Raw genomic sequence first — 21,320 nt, forward strand, 5'->3', positions numbered from 1 at the left:
TTGTTTAGATTACAAAAAAATGGTTTCAATTTTCAAAATGTTTTAATATCCTCCCTGTCTTTATGCAAGCCAGTTTCTTTCAAACTGGGTTTGACTTTGAAGTTCAAACTACATAACTGAATCTGAGCCAAGGTGTGCTTACTTCAGAAATAAGGCTGCATTCCACACCATTTTTGCACTGGGCTAGGTGGGACATTAGACTAGGCAGAAGTGTTCCTCTGCCCTCAACCTGCAGAATGATGTTGCGTTAATGCACGTTTACTTCAGAGGTAAGACTGCAACCTAAACTGTCTTGCACTGGGGTGTGTATGTGTTTGAACTGGGCAAAAGGGTTCCTCTGCCCAACCCTATATTTTTAATTAATGCCTTAAGCAAAAAAAAGAGAAAAAAATGTGTGTGTAGGCAGAAATTGCTCCTAAATATGATCCCAACTTTTTAGAAAAGTATAACTTTACTGTGCTGTTAACAGTAATCTCTCTAGACAGTGTATTGCAGGAGGAGATAAATTTCCTGATAACCAAAGAGGTGCTATTAGCGCATAAGAATAAAATAGATTGCTTTCCTGAGATGCACAGGTCATAAATTACAAAGCAGTTGCTATATGTCTATAACCTTGTCTCCTCAGGGTACTTTGGGACAGAATGTGTTGACGTGTGCAGCCTGAACCCATGTGAGCATGTCTCTACCTGTGTCCATAAGCCAAGCTCTTCTCATGGATACACCTGTGAATGTGGGCAAAGCTATTATGGGCAATATTGTGAAAGCAAGTAAGCAAATGACACTGGCCAATTCTTAGCCTTCCTTTCCTACTCCATCCCCCTCCCCCAAATCCCTTGTATTTGTATAAAGAAATGAGGAGGAACTACCTTATTCAAAACAGAATTTTCCTTTATTCTTTTTATCATGTAGAAAATGTGCAAAAGGTGCATATTTGTAAGAAATTCCACATCAAGTGCTATATAACGAGTGCCACCATAATTTTTATTCAATAATAATTTTTTCACCCACCTTCCCTCCCATTTTCTGTAACTTGACAAACTATGCCTCAATGGTTTCAGTAGAAGAGATCTTTTAGTTTTTTGTAGCTCCAAAGCTGAACATTAAATATATTTTCCACCTTCTTTGTAGAATTGATTTGCCTTGTCCTAGAGGCTGGTGGGGAAATCCCATTTGCGGGCCATGTAACTGTGAGATCAGTAAGGGATTTGATCCTGACTGCAATAAGACTAATGGAATATGTCGGTGTAAGGTAAGCAAAAGATTGCGCACTTCATGTGGAACTAACGTTCAAGCTAAAGCATAACAAATAACTGCAATTCAAAATGAAGCAGTTGTGTTGATGTTATCTATCATTTCTGCAAGCCTTCTATATTACTTTCCATGAACCTGACTTCAATAGCTACATTTCAAGAAGGAGAAGAAGAAAAACGTTTGGCCAACCTGAGAATTGGCCAAATGAACTTGTATAGGGTTATATTTTTGTTTGGGCTGGCTGTGACAAGCTGCAGACACCTACTTTCAGTCGGCAATAACCTTAGCACCTTCTGCACATTATTAATTAAGAGTATGCAGAATAAGCTTTGAAGAATTTCTCCAGTTGGGTCTCTCACAAGCTCTTTTGCATGTACATGCATACACATGCTTGAACTAGTCACAGTTTGCCACGTGTATATAATTTGTTGAAGTAAAAACATGTAGTTACTTCAGAAATGTTGTTCACTTCGAACACGTTTCGGCCTCCAATACACACATAGAAAGGGAATATTTCATTTAAAAGGGATGAAACATGCAGAGTACTTGACAGCCCTTGTTTTGTCCAAAGCTGTTAAGTAGTCATTCACACTCGAGGGGAAACTGTGTTTCAGAAGTGCATCTCTGTATTTTGAAACCAACCTTCTCAGGTCCAGATTGTTTGGCTAGTTTTCTCCGCTCAACTTTAAGCATCCTTTTACTGAGGATGAATGTTCCTTTACCTGAGATAATCTTTAAATCGCATTGAAGTGTGAATTCTACCCATTGCTCATATCCTTGATTTGCAAGCACCTCTCAAACCTCTCTCTTTTTCCAGGCAAACCATTACAGACCACAGAGCAGCGACCGCTGTTACCCGTGTGACTGTTTCCCTTCTGGTTCCCACACTCGCACCTGTGACCTAGAAACAGGGCAGTGTCCCTGTAAGCCAGGAGTGATTGGGCGACAGTGCAATCGCTGTGATAATCCCTTTGCTGAAGTTACTGTTCATGGCTGTGAAGGTACCTACACATACTTCAACACCAGACCATTTTAGCCTTAATTTTAACCCCGACTCTTAAAATCCGTTTTCATCTTTGCATCTTTTTGTTGTTTTGATTTGTTTCGCCTGCATTTTAATTCTTGCTATGTTTTCCTCTTATGTAAAGCACCCTATAATTATTTTTTTAATTGGAGGGCAATAGAAAGATTTCTGTAATAAATAAAATAAATTGTTAAACGGAATTTCAGAGAAAAGAGAATCCTGGGCAAATTTAATGTAAACAGAATATTCCAAATAGCTGTGACTAACTGCCTTTCCAACAGAGGCTTTTTCTGCAGAACAAATTGCCCGCTGCTTTGTTCAGATCTCCTTCTACATCTCTTGTAGAAACTTCTTAGATGAGCTTGCTAGTTTAAGCATGTACAGCATCTTATGAGAAGCTGCTTTATCCTTTGCTTCTACTGAAAGTGACGATTGACATGTTTTATGAATAACCTCTCCTCCTTTCAAAGTCCAGAATAGAACTAAGAATGTCTAAATGTTTGTCCTCAGCGAAGCAGAATCCCTTCTGTTATAACTTAAGTGCTATTATATTATCAGAAAAAGAAATGTTTTCTTTCCCTTCCACCTTACATAGTGGTTTACAATGGATGCCCCAAAGCATTTGAAGCTGGCATATGGTGGCCACAGACCAAATTTGGGCTGCCTGCTGCAGTGCCCTGTCCCAAGGGATCAACAGGTAAGTGCTGCCGCTAACATGTTGAAAGTGTTATCATAGCATCAGGGGGTGGGCGAGTTAGATTCTAAAACTTTGTTGTACACACAGAGATAAATGTATTATTAGAGCCTGAAGACAAGAAACTGCATAGCATAGACAGAAAGTTTAATCAACATAAAACTATTAAGAATACCTTTTTTTAAAAAAAAAAACACAATGGGAGGTAGAACATTAGAAATCATGAAATGGTTGTAATATGGCAGGCATGTCCAACAGGTAGATCGTGATCCACTGGTAGATCACTGGACATCTGCAGTAGATCACTGGTAGATCACTGGCTTCCCTCAAAGAAGCTGAACAACTGTGGCTCCCCTAAAAGAAGCTCAACATTTTACCTCCTCCCTGAAAAAACTCAACAACTTTGACCCGAACCCCCCAAAAGGGGGTAGATCACTCCCAGTTTTTAACTCTGTGAGTAGATTGCAGTCTCTTGGGAGTTGGCCACCCCTGCAATATGGGAAAAGAAAAAACATTTTTACTGAAAATATAGCTGATACATTCTCTTTCATTCTGCAATATCACCACATGTTTTCCATTGTGATGTGTATGTAATTTAAATGGTAAATAATGGACAGACAAACCCCTGGTCACTGATAGAGAATTATGCCTTAGAACACCTGTAATATTTCTAACAGTTCCTGATACCCAAGTTTTTATTCTAGACACAGCAGTCCTAACCCTTGATCTGTGCTGCTGATAGGAGTTGGATTCAATGGAAGTGTCGCTCCACCAGGTTCTGTTGGTGGAGTTTCCACTAGCAGAGGCCAGTCCTCTGCTGGATGTTTGGACACAGGGCAGGCCTGACTGTGGATCTGCTAGATCTGCCCCTCTGTGTCCCTGCCCATTCTGCCTTCTAAGTTACAATAAATACTCTTCTTTAAGATAACCCAAAGCTAAACATTTGTAGTTTTCTTATCAATTAAATGTGGCATATGGCCGTCAACCATTGTCTCTGTCACAAACACATTTTCTTTTTAAGGAAATGCTGTTCGTCACTGTAACAGCGAGAAAGGCTGGCTCCCTCCCGAACTTTTCAACTGTACTACCCTTGCCTTTGTGGATCTGAAAATCATGGTAAGTACAGGGTGCTTTGGAAGAACCGAATGTCAGCTGACTTGTGCATTGTGTTGTAGTCATAGTTGCCCTTTAATATCGCTGGAAATCGTTGCCGAGTAACTGCTATGCCCACAGGGTGAGAACTTCACATTCCTACATGGGATTACAGGTGTGTCACAAAGAGAGAGAAAACCCAATTCTTTACCTATGACTGTTACTCGCTTTAGAGTTCTCTGAGCGTTCACATGTCCTGCCTGCTGCTACTGCTACAGAAACTTTTAGCGCTCTTATTCAAACTGGAACCAAGCAGGAAGTGCCTTTTCTCTGCCACACAGAATATGCTCAGAGCATTAATTATGTAAACCGGGAAGGAACACTAGTATTTCCTCTGGTGGAGTTTAAGCTTTTGATTGTTGGGTTGTGTATGTGCAAATTCTGTATCTGAGATTGGGCAGAGGCCACCAAGAGCTGGTTCACACGGTCTTTCAGTGTTTAGGCAGGCAGTACACATAGTGGAACACAGGAATAAGTGTTGGGCTCATAAGTATCCTCTTACATGTATCCAGATGTGCACCCACAAACACACACATATACCTGATCATGTGACAGTCCAGGAGTCAGTTTCTCACTGCGCTGCATGTAGATCTACACACTTGGGGAATCAGCATCCCATTAAACCCTTTGACAGGGAAGAGAGGTGCAGTTTCCTTGCTAAGCTGGAGCCTTTGTTGTTTTGGGTCTTCAGAATGAAAAGCTTATCCGTAACGAGACCAACATGGACGGCGACAAGTCAGTGCACATAGCCAAAGTGCTCCAGAATGCCACCAACCACACGGGCTCCTTCTATGGGAATGACATTCGGACCGCCTACCAGATGATGCTCAGGGTGCTGCGCTATGAAAGCGAGCAGCAGGGGTTTGATCTAGCTGCAACGAGGGATGTGGATTTCAACGAGGTAAGAAATGCTGAACCGATACTGAGAAAACTTGGGCTGCGCCACTTTAGCTCCAAAAATAGCGCAGATGTGTTCCATACCACAGTCCTACCCACGTCCTGCAAGGAGACATCACAAAGTTGGCTGCAGGAACTGCACAGCATACGGTGATCCTTGAAGTGTTTCTGAAGAGTGAGACTTTGCGAAGGCTTTGAGTAGGATGTACTGGATGCATGCATCGTCTAGTCCCCAAAATAACTGCCGTGCGGAAAAGTCACAGAACAGACAAATCTCTTGTAAATGCATTTCACTTGAAAACAAATGCCGATAGCTATTTCCCTATTTTATAGAGCCTGGGTCTTTATGTTATTTTTCTATTGTTGCTTTTATAAATCTTGATCATGTGAAATATCTTCAAGCAAGACTACAGCAGGACGTGTCTGCATTGTTTCATTTGCATGTTTACCTGTAGCAACAATATTAGTTATTTGGGGGGGACGGGACAGGAAGTATTGTTCTTCCATTTTGTGTGCAACATTTCCCCCTTTCTTTCTCCTAGAACATCATAAAAGCAGGTAGTGCTCTACTGGACCCTCGTGCCAAAGAGCACTGGGAACACATCCAGAGGACAGAGGGGGGCGCAGCATACTTGCTGAAACACTACGAGGAATATTTCAGTAACGTAGCCAAGAACATGAAAAAAACCTACATGAGACCTTTCATAACTGTTACCACAAACATGAGTAAGTAGCTGTCGTTCTTGATCAGATATGACTTCCTAATGCTTCAGGCCTAGGCCTGCAATGTTTATTTGATTCATTGGCTAGATTAATTAATTTTAAAAAGGCTTTGGGTCTGGGGAGGTCAGGAGAAGCCCCAGAACAATGTGAGTGGGAGATTGTTCCATCAGGCAAACAGAAATGCTTGCACTGGCAGAGCAATCTCCTTGAAGGCAACACTGTATTGGGAATTTTTTTAATGTCTAATGTCTTACAATTTTTAATGTGCTGTAAGCCGCCCAGAGTGGCTGGGGAAACCCAGCCAGATGGACGGGGTATAAATATTATTATTATTATTATTATTATTATTATTATTATTATTATTATTATTGAATTCAGTGGGTTGCATTCAACTAAGTTCTACTCAGAGTAGAACCAGTGAAATAAATGTGTATTAACTAATGGGTTTACTCTGAGTAGGACTAGCATAGAATAAGGCACTGCAGCCTTAGTCATTTATCTTAATGCCAAGGCTTATATTATTAAGATTGTGTGAATGATGTACAATAATAGATCCAGATTTCTTCTCAACATCCATGTAGTTTACAAAGCTAATAAAGCCTCATGTTTACTAAAACACCACTGGATGTTTGACTTGTATGTGGCAGAAATATGTATTACGGCAAGCTCTTTTTATCTGTTTAGTTATTGCTGTTGACATCTTTGAAAAGTCTAATTTTACGGGAGCTAAAGTACCACGGTTTGATGCGATTAAAGAAGATTATCCTAGAGATTTGGAATCGTCTGTTTTGTTTCCTGATACTTTGTTCAGAGCTTCCGATAGAAAAGGTAGGATGCTTATTCTACAGGCGTTTGGAAACCTGTAATGTGAATTCTCAGATCAGCTATGAGACAAAGGCAGTTGGATCCAGTTGTTGTTGTTAAATTTGAATACAGCCCTTCATCCATAGATCTCAGGACAGTTCACAAGGAATAAATGCAGCCTTTTGAATGTGTCTGTGGGAAGGAGGGGTGGGTTTTTTTTGCTGTTTTGTTTTACTTACTTTTATGTTTTTATCCTGTATTTTACTTTGTGAACTGCCCTGAGATCTATGGATGAAGGGCAGTATATAAATCAAATAAATAATAATAAATAAGTAAAACAAAACTCAACACACATAATAAAAAACAAGAACAAAACGAAACAACACCTCACAACAAAAATCCTCCCCAGGGAGAGGCCCAGTGAAGTAAACAGGATTTAAGCTAGCCAACGGATCCACTTCAAACATGACTAGGTCTGGATACAACCCAATATGGGGTTGGAGAATGGGTAATGTTCACTCAACAAACAGAAGAAGCAGTTTCCCCCCTGCCTGTCCATTAACTGAGTACCACCATGTCCATTTGTACCAACTCATGCCAGGTTTGGCTCAGCATAAGGCCATTTTCTCGATATGAAAAACTGAAGGGGGGGGACTCCAGTCATGTTTTGTTTTTATGTAAATTACAATATTCATAAGGCAAAAATAAATGGGTCCTTTTAAAATCACTTCATATTTAGCAAGCTCAGAATTAGGTCTTTAAAGCATGATAGTAAAATTTGGCATTGGTTTTATCTTCAGCCATTCCTACGATGAAGCCTTCAAACCTTAGATTGCCTTCTAAAATAGAAGATGAGCTTTTGAAGAACAAAAATGTGCTTGCAAAAAGAAAACGTCGGCATCCAGAGGACACTGCGCAGCATGCGGTTGCTATCGTGATTGTATATCGAACCCTGGGGCAGTTTCTGCCTGAGAGTTATGATCCTGACCGAAGGAGCCTGAGGTAAAACTGAGCTTCATTCATTTGCTTTGGGTAGCATTTGTCTATTGTGTTCTGGAATGGGAAGGCCTTGCTACCTGAGAGCAATCATGTGTTGCAATTTTAAAACTAGATGTCTTCAAAACTTACAGGTTGTAGCTAACAAAGTTAATTCTCAGAGTAGACTCACTGAAATTAATAGACTTAAGTTATTCCTGACCATTATTTTAGCAGGTTTACTCTGAGTGGGACCAATATTGACCACAACTCTATTCATTTACAAGGCTGCCTCTGTTGTTCTAAATCATATTCTAATTAATCTATGTTAAAAGAGATATCATTTTGGTAAGAAGCTGTTAAATTTCTTAGGGTAAGTTCACACATGTTTGTACATCACCTGATTTCTAATGACTTAATGACTCATTGTCTCGCAGTAGAATATGTGCCCTGACTCCATTTAAAAATATTGTGTTTCAGGTTATGTCAGGTTATTATTCTATCTGCAGTTTCTGATTTATGATGGCTCAGTAACATGCATAAGCTATCACTTGATTCTTGCAGTCATCACATGATAAGCATACATGTGATAAGCATACACAGCGGGTAGCACTGTGGTCTAAAGCACTGAGCCTCTTGGGCTTGCCGATCAGAAGGTCGGCGGTTTGAATCCCCACTATGGGGTGAGCTCCCATTGCTCTGTCCCAGCTCCTGCCAACCTAGCAGTTCAAAAACATGCCAGTGCAAGTAGATAAATAGGTGCTGCTATGGCAGATAGGTAAACAGTGTTTCTGTGCACTCTGGTTTCTGTCACGGTGTCCCGTTGCGCCAGAAGTGGTTTAGTCCTGCTGGCCACATGACCTGGAAAGCTGTCTGTGGACAAATGCCAGATCCCTCGGCCTGAAAGCGAGATGAGCGCCACAACCCCATAGTCGCCTTTGACTGGACTTAACCATCCAGTGGTCCTTTACCTTTTACCTTTACACATTTGAACTACCCCTTCAAACTTTTTCCTGACACCACACCCATCTAAATTCAGTGGAAAGCTATCATCTGAAACTGGGCAAAATACTATAGCTTTGTTTTCACATCTGTAATGGTATGGTTTTCCCCTGGTTGTTTTTTTTCCAGATTACCCAATCGGCCCATCATAAACACCCCAATAACCAGTGCAATAATTTACAGAGATGGGGAATCTTTACCAAATCTTCTGGACAGCCCCATTATGATTGATCATGCATTGCTGGAAACAGAGGAGAGAACAAAACCGGTCTGTGTGTTCTGGAACCACTCAACTGCGTATGTTTCACAATCTGTATTATTTTGGAAAGTTGCTATTGCATGTGGACCTGTTAATGGGTCTTCTTCATACAGCTAGTCTGAGAAAGAAGTCAGTGACAATCTTGCGTGCTGCCACTTTCTATCAGGAAGGGTAAATCTTAGAGCAGTGTTTAGCCCTGGTGCTGAGCGAGAGAGGGAGAGAGGAGGTTTTTCATGCCCCATTACATTTCTGCTCAAAGTCCAGACAGAGCATTTGGCTAAAATAAAGGCAGGCTGCTTAGTAGGAGGAAATGTGTGTGTCGTCTTGTAACAAGTATCATGTGAGTCTAAAGGGAGCACACGAAGAGACAGCGCACACACTGTCCAAGTGAAGAAGATGCAAGTTGGCCCAAAGGCAGTCCTGCAAGTCTTTATCGTAACTTGCTGTTGCTCTCATTAGTTATCTTCATTGGTTGTAATGAAAAAAATCGAAAATACATGCCTGTGGGCAGAAATGTGGTGGATTCTGTGAGACCTCTGACCTCTCTATATTTCATCTTCCAAACCCATATTATGGGTGGGATTGTAGTTTATTCTAAGGATTTCCTTGCAAGAAAAAAAAAGGGAGCTTGCATAAAATACCTATGTCTGCGATATATGTTGTGCTCACGCAGCCCAACAGAGGGTTGTTCTGCTGGAGCTCCCATGTCAGCAAGGGCCTTCCTACGTGTAATTTTAATTGCATGACTTGTAGCCAAACCAGGGGCTTTAAAAATGTAAGGGGTATGTGTGTGATTTCCATGCTGACCGCAGCTTGCAGGGAACTTCCCTCTCTCTCTCTCTCTCTCTCTCTCTCCAGCCACTGTCCCAATGGAAATCCGCTCCCGGCTTGCAATTTGCAATCCAATTGGTGCTAATGGCAGCTTTTTTCCATTGCTAATTGCACCTGGAAGACAGGGGTGAATACCATTGGGATCACAGCTGTAGAGGGAACGGGGCGTGGTCCCGTACTTGCTGTAGTGGTGATGGAAATCATGGGGCTCATACCTAAGACCGTTTTTAAATATCCCTTGATTTGGCTATAAGCCGAGTAATATGTCGTGTGCAGGTAAGGTTTCCTGTCCATATATTTTTACATCTAACTAAGGGGGAGTCATATGTCACCTACATCTTTGCTAACTGTGACAGGCTCATAGGAAGCTGCCTTATACTGGGTCCATCAAGGTCCATCAGTATTGTCTCCATGGACTGGTAGCAGCTCTGCAGGGTTTCAGACTGGGGACATTCCCAGTGCTCCTTCCAGATGCCAGAGACGGAACCTGAGCCTTCTGCCTGCAGTGCCAATGCTCTGCAGCTCACATGGGTGTAAATTTTAGACTCCTGGTGGGCAGTTAGTTTTCTTGGAAGCCCACTTTGAATGTGAAGTAAAGGATGGAGAATCAAGGTGCCAACTCACATCTCTCTCGGTTGTGTGCTGGCAGGTCTGTTACCAGAAACACAATTCCCATCACAGCCTTCCGGTTCTCCACTTGAGGGACAAATTTGGCAGCTAAGCGGCACTCCTTCTGGGGCCAAATTTAGTTTTGATTCCATCAGTTTCTGATCTTGACTTTAGACAGTCTCTTACCACCCTGGGAACAAGAGCAGCAGCAACTATACATTTGATAAGAGGGCTATTAAGTTCAGTAGGAACTTGATAATTTCAACAGAAGAAATTTGAGCACATGCTTTGCTCTCCAGGTGCAGTCAGTGAGACCTAAAGTGCCCACTTTTTTCTGGATCATGCCCTTTATTCCTGTATGCTAAGATTACAGCTATTACCGCCTCTGCAGAAAAATATGCCATACATCAAAATGGCATATTGAAAGCATGGGAAACGCAGGCTCTTTCACTAGCTATACACTTATGCAATCAATAGAAGAGCATAAAAATATACACATATCAAATAAAGAAAGAGACACATAATAATGAGTTTTACTACAGTGTGTTAACCAAGAGAAGATTCAGTACTATTTGAAGATCAAAGAGACAGCTAAGCCTAATAAAGTAGTAAGAATGGGTTACGTAGTTTATTTAGGCTACCTGCATATAATTTGGACATTTGTCATGTTGAGGCAAGGTTTAAAGAAGCAGAAATCTTGCTATTTTAAGCATCTTCTTGCTTCTTGTGCTTCCCTAACCGCCCAGAGTGGCAGGGGCAACCCAGTCACATGGGCAAGGTATACATAATAAATCATTATTATTATTTACTGCTGCTGCTGCTGCTGCTACTACTACTACCTGTTTTATGGAGCTATCATGGTAGAACACATGGCTGCCCTTCTTTGGAAGACATGGAGAGCACCAAATTTATTCAGGTTATTCCTGTCTGTATTTCCTCACAAAGTTCTGTGCATGGAAATTGGCAGAACAGATGCATTGCTACTTAATAGTCGGCGAGTGAAGGAGAGACGGCCATTTAAGGAAAATAGCAATTCGTCATTGAAATAGTTCCATCTGCCAGCCAGTCATACAAATGTCATTGGATCTTGTTTGTTTTTTTTGCTTCATTTCCCATTGATTAGAATTGGAGAAACCGGGGGCTGGTCCTCAAAGGGATGTGAGCTGTTCTCTAGAAGCCAGAGCCGAATTGTTTGCCAGTGCAACCATATGACCAGTTTTGCTGTCCTAATGGATATTTCAAAACGTGAAGTAAGTGCAGTTTCGTGGGGATTTTTTTTGGTTTGCTAAAGTTATAAAATTAAGCAGGTTTGGTTAGACCTCCATCAGTGTTTTGTGTTTATCTTGAAAGGCAAATCACCAGTTTATCAGAACGGCATGCCTTGACACTAATTCCTGTTACAGTTAGTTTGCTTGTTTTTACTAATTTATTTTGCTTGCTACCATCTTACACTGTAGATTTCTCTGAAACAAGTTACATCACCACCACATTCCTGTTGAATGTGTTCATCTCCATCACATTCCCTGAAGGCCCATACAAGGCGGCAGGATGGCTAATTATATACAGAACTAGTACCCGGAATTTCCATCCCTTAATATCAGTTTTTTCACCCTTCCAATTTCCAAGTTGCTCTGCAGCTTTAATTCACCCTAAGCTTGAGACGGGAGCTGCTGTGACTCCCATTTTACAGATGGGGAGGCTCCGCAGTAAACCTTCTGGGAGCTGACATTATTCCTTTCTGATACAACCAACTGAACAAAAATGGCCATTGAATAGACAGCCATAAAAACTGGGCAGGAAACCTTGGCTTCCCAAATATAAGCAGAGTTGTGCCCGGGCACCATTACCCTGCACTTCAGTCCATGCTTGCCCATTTTAAGTCCTTGGATATCTTGATGGAGGGAAGTCACAGGCCCTGCACCTGGCTCAATAATCAACTTGTCAGGATTGAGAGCTGCTTCGGAAGTTACCCATATGTTTCCAAATGCAGAGAAGAATGACATTGCCCTGTCGCTAACCCATGATCAAGGAGAAGACAGTAAGCTGCAGGGTGGTGCGAATGTAGGCCATTCCTTACTACGGATCCCTGGCAATAAGCCCTGCTTATTGCCTTTGTAGCCAAGATGGTTGCTCAGGTCTCTGCAGGCCAGTTTATATACACTCATGTTTATATGCACACACTGCTCTGTAGTTTTCTGTAAGTGACTGTGTCCCCTAGAGCCAATTGCTGATCGTGTTCCGGCAAGGCAAAATTGCGTTCTAATCTCCAAAACTATGAGGGCTAGAAACATTGAAATAAGTAAGCCTGAAAGTCTGATATTTCAAGCCACAGATTCTACACAAAATTCTGATTACAGGCAAGGTTAGCTGTAGCTGAGTGAATCTGCACTGTACCTGTAAATAGTATAGTATTCAGTGCATGGAATTACCCCTGCCTCTTGAAAGATTGTATCTTCATAAAGGCTCACAAAAGGATTACTTGAGTTTACTAATCTAGAGGATGGTCTTTCCTATTGGTCCGGATATAAAGTTGAACCTCTGTTCTTGAACATCTCCATTGACTAACGTTTCAGAACCCGAATGCCAAAATCCCTGAAGTAAATGCTTCCGTTTTCAAACATGCCTTGGAAGTCAAACAGCTTCCGCTGCCTGTTTTTCAATTTTCTCAATTGAATTTGCCGACATCCCTTTGCACCTCGGTTGTTGAACGTTTTGGAAGTCGAACTGCCTTCCAGAATGGATTATGTTTGACAACCGAGGTTCCACTGTACTTCAGGAAGCTATAAATTTGGAGGGAAAAAATAGTAAAAACTTGCTTGGTGGTTTGAAACTAATTTAATTGTGGTTTTCTTTTTATTACTAAGAAAAACCATCAAGTGAGTTGAAGGTACCTGACATTTTTTAAGGCATTTTTATCACTCTTTGGAGTCACTACAGTTCCTGCTTCCTTACACTATGTGATTGGGCGTGTGTGAAATTAACTCAAGTAACATTTTTTTCTATATAGCACTTAGAAAGGGCATGTAGCAAAAATGATTCTTCTTAACTCCACAGAACGGCGAGGCGCTTCCCCTGAAGATTATCACTTACACAACCGTCTCCATCTCACTGGTAGCTTTGCTGCTCACCTTTGTCCTCCTTGTGCTGATCCGAACCCTGCGCTCCAACCTGCACAGCATCCACAAAAACCTGGTGGCTGCCCTCTTCTTCTCAGAGTTAGTCTTCCTGATAGGAATCAACCAGACAGAAAATCCGGTAAGAGTTAATTTCAGTGCCTTTCGCATGCTAGCTTTTAACAGGGCACCAAACGAAACAGAAGCAATGCTTGATGCTGAGGCTGCGCTGGCCCCAATCCACATTCAATTTAGCACCGTTTGGGACAAGCAGAAGCTTGGCAGATGGTTTGGCTTTAAGCAGGAACCCTACCCTGTTCCTGTGACAAACGTAGGCAGACACAGAACTGCTAACAGATTGTTAAGCGGGCGCAAGACTGCATTGCTCATGGCTCCAGTCCTCTGCACGCTTACTGGGAAGAAAGTCCCATTCGGTCAAAGCACCTGTTACCAGGCCCCGTGATAGGTCTCACCCCACCCCACCCCAAAGCATCACCCCATCAGGACCCCCAGTAAGTTTACCAGCGGTTTGGGGTGAACGTTGGCAGGAATAAGCAGCAGGGAGAGGCTGTTATAGCTGCTCCTCTCAGCACTAAGCCCTTAAAAGGGAGAATAAAGCTTTGTTTGCGCTTTGGGAAGGTAATGGGGCTGGCACTATTTCTTCTTCATCTTTCAGAGTTGAAAGAAGTACCAGGCACAGTGGCTGCCATCTTATTTCCACCTACAGGGGTCAGCAACCTTTTTCAGCTGTGGGCCGGTCCACCGTCCCTCAGACCATGTGGTGGGCCGGACTATATTTTGAAAAAAATAATAATGAACGAATTCCTATGCCCCACAAATAACCCAGAGATTCATTTTAAATTAAAGGACACCTTCTACTCATGTAAAAACATGCTGATTTCCAGACCGTCCAAAGGCCGCATTTAGAAGGCGATTGGGCCACACCCGGCCCCCGGGCCTTAGGTTGCCTTCCTGGCCTAATATCTCTGGTGCCTGGCAGACTGTTACTCTGTCAGCAGGAGGTCTCAGAGGTTGAAGGCTCTACTACTAATACAGGGAAATTAGTTTGTGTTTAGCATTTCAAGCTTCACCGTAGCTGCATCATCTTTCCTGCGGGTGGTTCTTTAAAAATTATTGTGTCCATCCTTCGTTTTCAACAAGTCAAAGGGCCTGTTTGTGTTTTATAAACCCGTATTTCTGTTTGACAGAATTTCCAGAAACCAATTTCCTTTATGTTAGCATGAGAACAGCAGTCTTCTGCCCCTCTTTTTCCTCAATTAACAACAATGTACTACTACTTGTTTCTGTTCCTTAAACCATTTGTTAAGGTATTTTCTTTAGCAAGCTACGTATTGCACAGTAAAGGGCCACTCCTTGAAACTGTAGCAGTGACTGTGTTTCAAGCAACTATTAATCCTTCCTTGTGGAATAAGAATTGTCCAAGGAGTCACACGCGGATGAGCATGAAAAGTCAAAGAATGTGGGAGCACACATGAAATGGAATTCCTTGTCATTTGGTTTAGCTTTTATAAGTTTCTGTAAAGCAACAGTATCATGGCAGGGAGAGGTTCCAATCATCCGTGGATGATTGATGGGGGGGGGGGAAATGATATATTTTCTTTGTTGCATACCTGAAATAATAGTTTTCATCATGGTGACCTGTACAAAACTAATATTTTTAGAACCCAACACACACACACACACACACACACACATTTAGAGCAGTAAAAACTTTTTTTTATTTTGTGGGGCATATTTTTAGTTTTGTTTAAAGAACTAGCCAGAGCAACTAAAACCATAGTTCTCAAAGTGTGAGGCAGGTCTGTAGGGCTGCCAGGGGAGGTTCAGTTCCTCACCGACTCCTTTGTGAATGCCTTGATTAGAGAAGGTGGCCAAGTGCCAGTCTACTCACCCTTCCCCAGTAGTCCAGTGTAAGAGATGGTGACTGCGTTCAGATGGAATGATAAACTAGGCTTTATTGTTACAGGGATGAACCTAGCTGTCTTGATCTGGTATATTACCACCAACTCCTCCATTATGGCTTAATGGGGGAGATCAGAAGCTTCAGCTTCCTTTTGTTGATTAATCAGCTTTGAGTTACATCCAAACCCTAAACTGTCATTGATCTTAACCAAGGGAAGGGAGCGCGTGTCCCTCCAGTTGTTTCTGGACTACAACTCCTGTTACCCCATATCATTGGCTATTCTTTCTGGGGCTGATGGGGAGTTGGAATCTGGAGGCCCACAGGTTCTCCACCTATGTAGTAAATCACCCTTTCGGCTAGCTGCAGTTTGTCCAGGCTTGAACAAAGCTCTAAATTGCAATTTCATCTGAATTTGGGGGAACCACTTGAAGCATCCGTTCATGTGGAGCTATTTCAATTGCTTTTGTTTGTTTTGCCCATTGCAAACAGCTGGAGGTCTGTAAATTTTGATAATAAACCTGATTTACAATGGAGGTTGAATAATTTCGATTGCAACTGTACATGGCTAGGAGGCTGCTTGGCAAGGCAGATGTTGTGCAAGTATTTCTAAAAGAGCACTAGTACATTAGGATAAACTTTCTGTAATTAGGGAAGTTGTGATTGTTAAAGGCTACCTCTAAGTTTAGAGGCTTGTTTACGTCTAACGGAAGCCCATCTCTTGTGGCTCAGCAGAAGCCATTCTAATTTCATGTCGTCTTTCCTTCTCTAGTTTGTGTGCACGGTGATAGCCATTCTTTTGCACTACTTCTACATGAGCACCTTCGCTTGGATGTTCGTCGAACAGCTTCACATCTACCGGATGCTGACGGAAGTGAGAAACATCAACTTTGGGCACATGAGGTTCTACTACGTCATGGGCTGGGGGATTCCTGCCATTATAACAGGTAAGGAAAATTAGATGATGAAGGAGGAAAAACTAATATGGTGGGGAGATATCTACACTACAAACTTACAACTGTCTTCTATCAGTATGGCTGTCATGGCATCCTTTCAAAGAGTCATGGGAACCTGGTGACATTGCTGCATGTTCTCTGCTTGATATGCTGACATTTTAAAAGTTTTGCTATTTAGCTCTGGCTTTTGAACTGTTCGGGACACAGGTGGCGCTGTGGGTTAAACCACAGAGCCTAGGACTTGCCGATCAGAAGGTCGGTGGTTCGAATCCCCGTGACGGGGTGAGCTCCCGTTGCTCGGTCCCTGCTCCTGCCAACCTAGCAGTTCGAAAGCACGTCAAAGTGCAAGTCGACAAATACCGTATTTTTCGGACTATTGGACGCACCGGTCCATAGGACGCACCTAGATTTGGGGGGGGGGGAAATAAAGGCAAAAAAAATTTATCCCCCCCCCCCCGCCAGGCGCGGGGCTGGGGCGGGGAAGCCCGAGCTTCCCCCTCCCCCAGAACGGGACCCAGAGCCATGCCGAAGCTGTGCGCAACTTTGGCATCACTCTGGGAGCTTGCGGGGCTGGGGGAGGAGGAAGCCTTCCGCCAGCCTCCAAACCATGTCGGGAGACAGCGGGATGGCGCGCTGCGCCTCTCCCGCTGTCCCCCGAGTTTGCGGGGCTGGGCCAGCCTTCTAACCAAGTCGGGGGACAGCGGGAAGGGCGCGCTGCGCCCCTGCCGCTGTCTCCCGAGTTTGCGGGGCTGGCGACGGGGAGGAGCAGGCTTCTCCCCCCGCCAGCCTTCTAACCAAGTCGGGGGACAGCGGGAAGGGCGCGGTGCGCCTCTCCCGCTGTCCCCCGAGCTTGTGGGGCTGGCGGTGGGGCTCTCCTGAAGCCTGCCATCCCGCTATTCCCCGACCTGATCTGGAGGTTGTGGGGATGGTGGGGGGGAGAAGCAGGCTTGCTTCTCCCACCCCCAGCCTCCAGATCAGGTCGTGGAATAGCGGGATGGCGGAGCGCTGCCATCCCGCTATTCCCCGACCTGATCTGGAGGTTGTGGGGATGGTGGGGGGGAGAAGCAGGCTTGCTTCTCCCACCCCCAGCCTCCAGATCAGGTCGGGGAATAGCGGGATGGCGGAGCGCTGCCATCCCGCTATTCCCCGACCTGATCTGGAGGTTGTGGGGATGGTGGGGGGGGGGGAGAAGCAGGCTTGCTTCTCCCACCCCCAGCCTCCAGATCAGGTCGGGGAATAGCGGGATGGCGGATCGCTGCCATCCCGCTATTCCCCGACCTGATCTGGAGGTTGTGGGGATGGTGGGGGGGGGGGGAGAAGCAGGCTTGCTTCTCCCACCCCCAGCCTCCAGATCAGGTCGGGGAATAGCGGGATGGCGGCGCTTCGCCATCCCCCTATCCCCCGAGCTTGTGGGGCTGGGGGGGGGGAGAAGCAGGCTTGCTTCTCCCCCCGCCAGCCTCCAGATCAGGTCGGGGAATAGCGGGATGGCGGAGCGCTGCCATCCCGCTATTCCCCGACCTGATCTGGAGGTTGTGGGGATGGTGGGGGGGGGAAGCAGGCTTGCTTCTCCCACCCCCAGCCTCCAGATCAGGTCGGGGAATAGCGGGATGGCGGCGCTTCGCCATCCCCCTATCCCCCGAGCTTGTGGGGCTGGGGGGGGGAGAAGCAGGCTTGCTTCTCGCCCTGCCAGCCTCCAGATCAGGTCGGGGAATAGCGGGGTGGCGGCTCTGCGCCTCCCCGCTGTCCCCAGCTTTTGGGTGCAGGCTGCTGCCCGCAAGCCTTGCGAGCCCGTGGGACATCCCGCCGGGCTTGCAAGACTTGGGATAGCTTCCTGAAGCCTGGAGAGCGAGAGGGGTCGGTGCGCACTGACCCCTCTCGCTCTCCAGGCTTCAGCAAAAGCCTGCATTCGCACCATAGGACGCACACACATTTCCCCTTCATTTTTGGAGGGGAAAAAGTGCGTCCTATAGTGCGAAAAATACGGTAGGTACCACTCCGGCGGGAAGGTAAACGGCGTTTCCGTGCGCTGATCTGGTTAGGCCAGAAGCGGCTTAGTCATGCTGGCCACATGACCTGGAAGCTGTACGCCAGCTCCCTCGGCCAATAAAGCGAGATGAGCGCCGCAACCCCAGAGTCGGCCACGACTGGACCTAATGGTCAGGGGTCCCTTTACCTTTACTTTGAACTGTTCAATAATGCCCCATATCTGCAACACTTCCATACGGACTTCCAGTTCCCTGTGGAGAGAAACTGTTTTTAAATCAATGGATATAGGCCCTATAATCGCTCCCCTTTCCTTGTGCTGGGCCTAATTCAAGAAGTAGTTGCATCCTTAGGATTATACTTATCAGTGGTGCCTTTAGATCAGAGGTTTCCAACCTTTTTGAGTCCACATCTCCCTTGACAACTACATTCTTTCTGTGGCACCCCTGTGGGGCTTAGGAGTCCAGTTATGTCGCCCCTTGCCTGCAAAGCTAGCAGCCTCTCACGCTTTTTGGAACACCCTCCCTTGTGGAGTGTTCCTTCAGCCTCCTCTCATTTCCCCTCTTGCAAGTTCTCTGGGCAGCCACTACTGCTGCCTCTGGTCTCTGAGCTACTCCCCCTCCCGTCCCAAAGAGAGGTGCCTCCTCACACTGCCCCACAGGGGCCTGGGTAGAGGATGCCCCCAGCCTTAGTGGCCCAACAGAGACAGGCCAAAGGTGAACGTGAGGCCAGCACCTTACCTTGGGAGGCCAGCAGCGGGTGCTGCCAGCCCTGCATGGCAGAAAGGCTCCCCTTTGGCGCTGGGCACTCAGCTCCCAGGCAGGCCTTGCACACAGCAAGCACAAGGAAGGCCAGCGCAGTGCCTGCCTGCTTGCCTGCCCAGCCTCCCACTTGTCTGTTCATTCCCAACAGCAAGGACTGACTAGGGTCCCTCTCCTGCTTATTCTGAGGCCGCCATAGCTCTCAGCAACCAGCATCCCTTGGCCAGCCCCAGAGTCACCATTCGCCTGCAGAGCTTGTAGCCAGGGCTGCTGCAACAAAGAGCTGTGCAAGCCTTTGGGAAGCAGAGATGCAGGAGGGCATCAGAGGAAGGGAAGGAAGGGAAGAGGGACAGAGGCCAGTCTTGGTTGAAAACCACTGCTTTAGATATTAGGAGCAGTTGCAGGCACAAAATGAAGACAAGACACACATTTGTACTGGGTGTCTCTTGCCCTACTTAAAGTAACTTCTGTGCAGATAAAGGGACTTAAAACATAGCTGCATTCAAGTTGGAACAAGAATCGCACACATACCTCAGGAATAACTTCATTCACTTTATTATAATTACTTGGTTGCTTGCAGTGTTTTTCATATTCTGAGAAGAGAAAGAGGCGGACATGCTCTAGATTTCACTTGCGCTGGTAGAAATATTCCCTCAGGCGCACAGAAAATGTGACCCTGCAGACGATTATTTATTATTTTGTTTACTATTTAATTACATCTATATTGCCACCCATCAATAAATATTCCCCCGGTGTCTTATAACAAACAACATTAGAGGTGCAATATATAACAATTAAAACCAACAATTCAACAACAAAAGAAGACAGAAGCTTCCGTACAGCAGAGACAGCATAAATCACTTGCAGCCCTTGTTTCAAACACAGTTTAAAAGACTGGATGAATAAAAAGGTCTCTAATTGGTGCCGAAAGGCCACAGAAGAGGCACCAAGCAAGCCTCTCTGCAAGGAAGCTGTTCTCCATAGCTGAGTTTCCACTACACACACACAAAAAAACAGCCCTCTCCTTGGTTGGTACCTACCTCACCATATTTTTAAGTTATGCATATTTTAATTTTCTTTACTTAGAAGATTTCTTTGTTGCATTTTAAGGACCATTACCTTGCAAAGCTGTTGATACTTAATACAATGCATCAAATAAACAATCAGTAAAATGTTGTGAAACAATTAAAAAAAACTTTTACATTCAACAAAAAAAGAAAAGAAAAACCAACATTGGACAAATAGCACAATTATTCTAACCCAGCACCCTGCATGACATTTCTGTGTCCAAACACCCCCCCTTTTTTAATTAAGGTGTCTTTAAAGCTCATTTAAAAGAAATAAGAGCCAGAGTTTGCCTAACTTCCACTAAAATTATGTTCCGTGGTGAGGAGAGCACTGCAGGAAAAAAACCTGTTTCTTGAGCATCTGGTTAGCCACTGTGAGAGCAGAATGCTGGACTATGTGGAACTTTGGCTATTTTTACTTTGTTCTGTTCAGCATCCAGGGATTTTCAGTGCTTGGGGCTGAAAGAAAGCTACCTTGGGCCTCTGTGCTCCTGTTTAAAAGGTCTCATTAGTGAGTTGTGAGATGTATTCCTTGTAAGGTTTATTTTTTTGGGGGGGGGGTTGGAGAACAGGGTGTGAAAGACTAAGTATGCAGTGTTTGAAGCCAAAAACAATTTAAATGAAACTTTCTAGGTTTCTACTTGTTCTATATTTTTCTGCTAATGAAATAGCAATCATTAATTTAAAAAAATGCTTAGTGGTGCACCGCAGGCTCAAGTAAAGATAGCCGATAGAGCTGTCGCGCAGTTTTAAAAATGGTAGCCAATTAATTGCATGACTTTTAATCAGTTAGTTAAAGCTGCAGTCCTGTGCACACATATCTGGGAATAAATTCTGTGGAACTCTTCTGAGCATAGGGTGCTGTAATGTGAATAAAACCGGAGTAAAACAATCTTTGTTTTTAAGAGTATGCACAGCAAGCAACATTTTATACAAGGCATTTCCTTCTATGCGAGGGAAGTGGAATGCTTTTAAGCTGCTCACTGCGACCTCCGATTTTGTATGTGCTTAGGTTATACTTTAAAAAAAAACAATTCCTGCCTGATTAATGTGGAATACCCTTTAAAACGGATCAATTTGATCCATTAAACTAAATATGGAGCTGGCAGCCGGGAGTTGCCTCACTCCCATGAAGAGGCTCTTTGTCTGGGGTAAGAAAGTAGCAGCAGGGATTGTCCGATTTGCTCAGCTGTTTGTTGCTCGCCAGCCACTTGGAGCTGATGGCAAGTACTTCCTTCACCCATGGAGGGGCATTTCTGTATGTACAGGTATGTGGGGTGGGGGTGTTCATTCAAGGA

The 21,320-nt window shown here is 44.4% G+C and overlaps 1 protein-coding gene across 3 annotated transcripts in view; it reads left to right on the forward strand.

Annotated features, from left to right (window-relative positions):
- Positions 1–21,320, forward strand: part of CELSR1 (cadherin EGF LAG seven-pass G-type receptor 1) — a 158,509-nt gene that overhangs the window by 119,263 nt on the left and 17,926 nt on the right. For all 3 annotated transcript variants that reach the window (XM_081211344.1, XM_081211343.1, XM_081211345.1), the window contains exons 13-25: positions 626–767; positions 1,129–1,249; positions 2,069–2,252; positions 2,871–2,972; positions 3,991–4,085; positions 4,813–5,022; positions 5,561–5,744; positions 6,426–6,569; positions 7,346–7,547; positions 8,652–8,819; positions 11,345–11,471; positions 13,276–13,476; positions 16,028–16,202. In XM_081211344.1, coding sequence (XP_081067470.1) covers positions 626–767; positions 1,129–1,249; positions 2,069–2,252; positions 2,871–2,972; positions 3,991–4,085; positions 4,813–5,022; positions 5,561–5,744; positions 6,426–6,569; positions 7,346–7,547; positions 8,652–8,819; positions 11,345–11,471; positions 13,276–13,476; positions 16,028–16,202 — 2,055 coding nt within the window. The remainder of the gene's footprint in view (positions 1–625; positions 768–1,128; positions 1,250–2,068; positions 2,253–2,870; positions 2,973–3,990; positions 4,086–4,812; positions 5,023–5,560; positions 5,745–6,425; positions 6,570–7,345; positions 7,548–8,651; positions 8,820–11,344; positions 11,472–13,275; positions 13,477–16,027; positions 16,203–21,320) is intronic.

This window comes from Podarcis bocagei (assembly GCF_964188305.1).
Source record: "Podarcis bocagei genome assembly, chromosome: 10".
Classification (NCBI taxonomy): domain Eukaryota; kingdom Metazoa; phylum Chordata; class Lepidosauria; order Squamata; family Lacertidae; genus Podarcis; species Podarcis bocagei.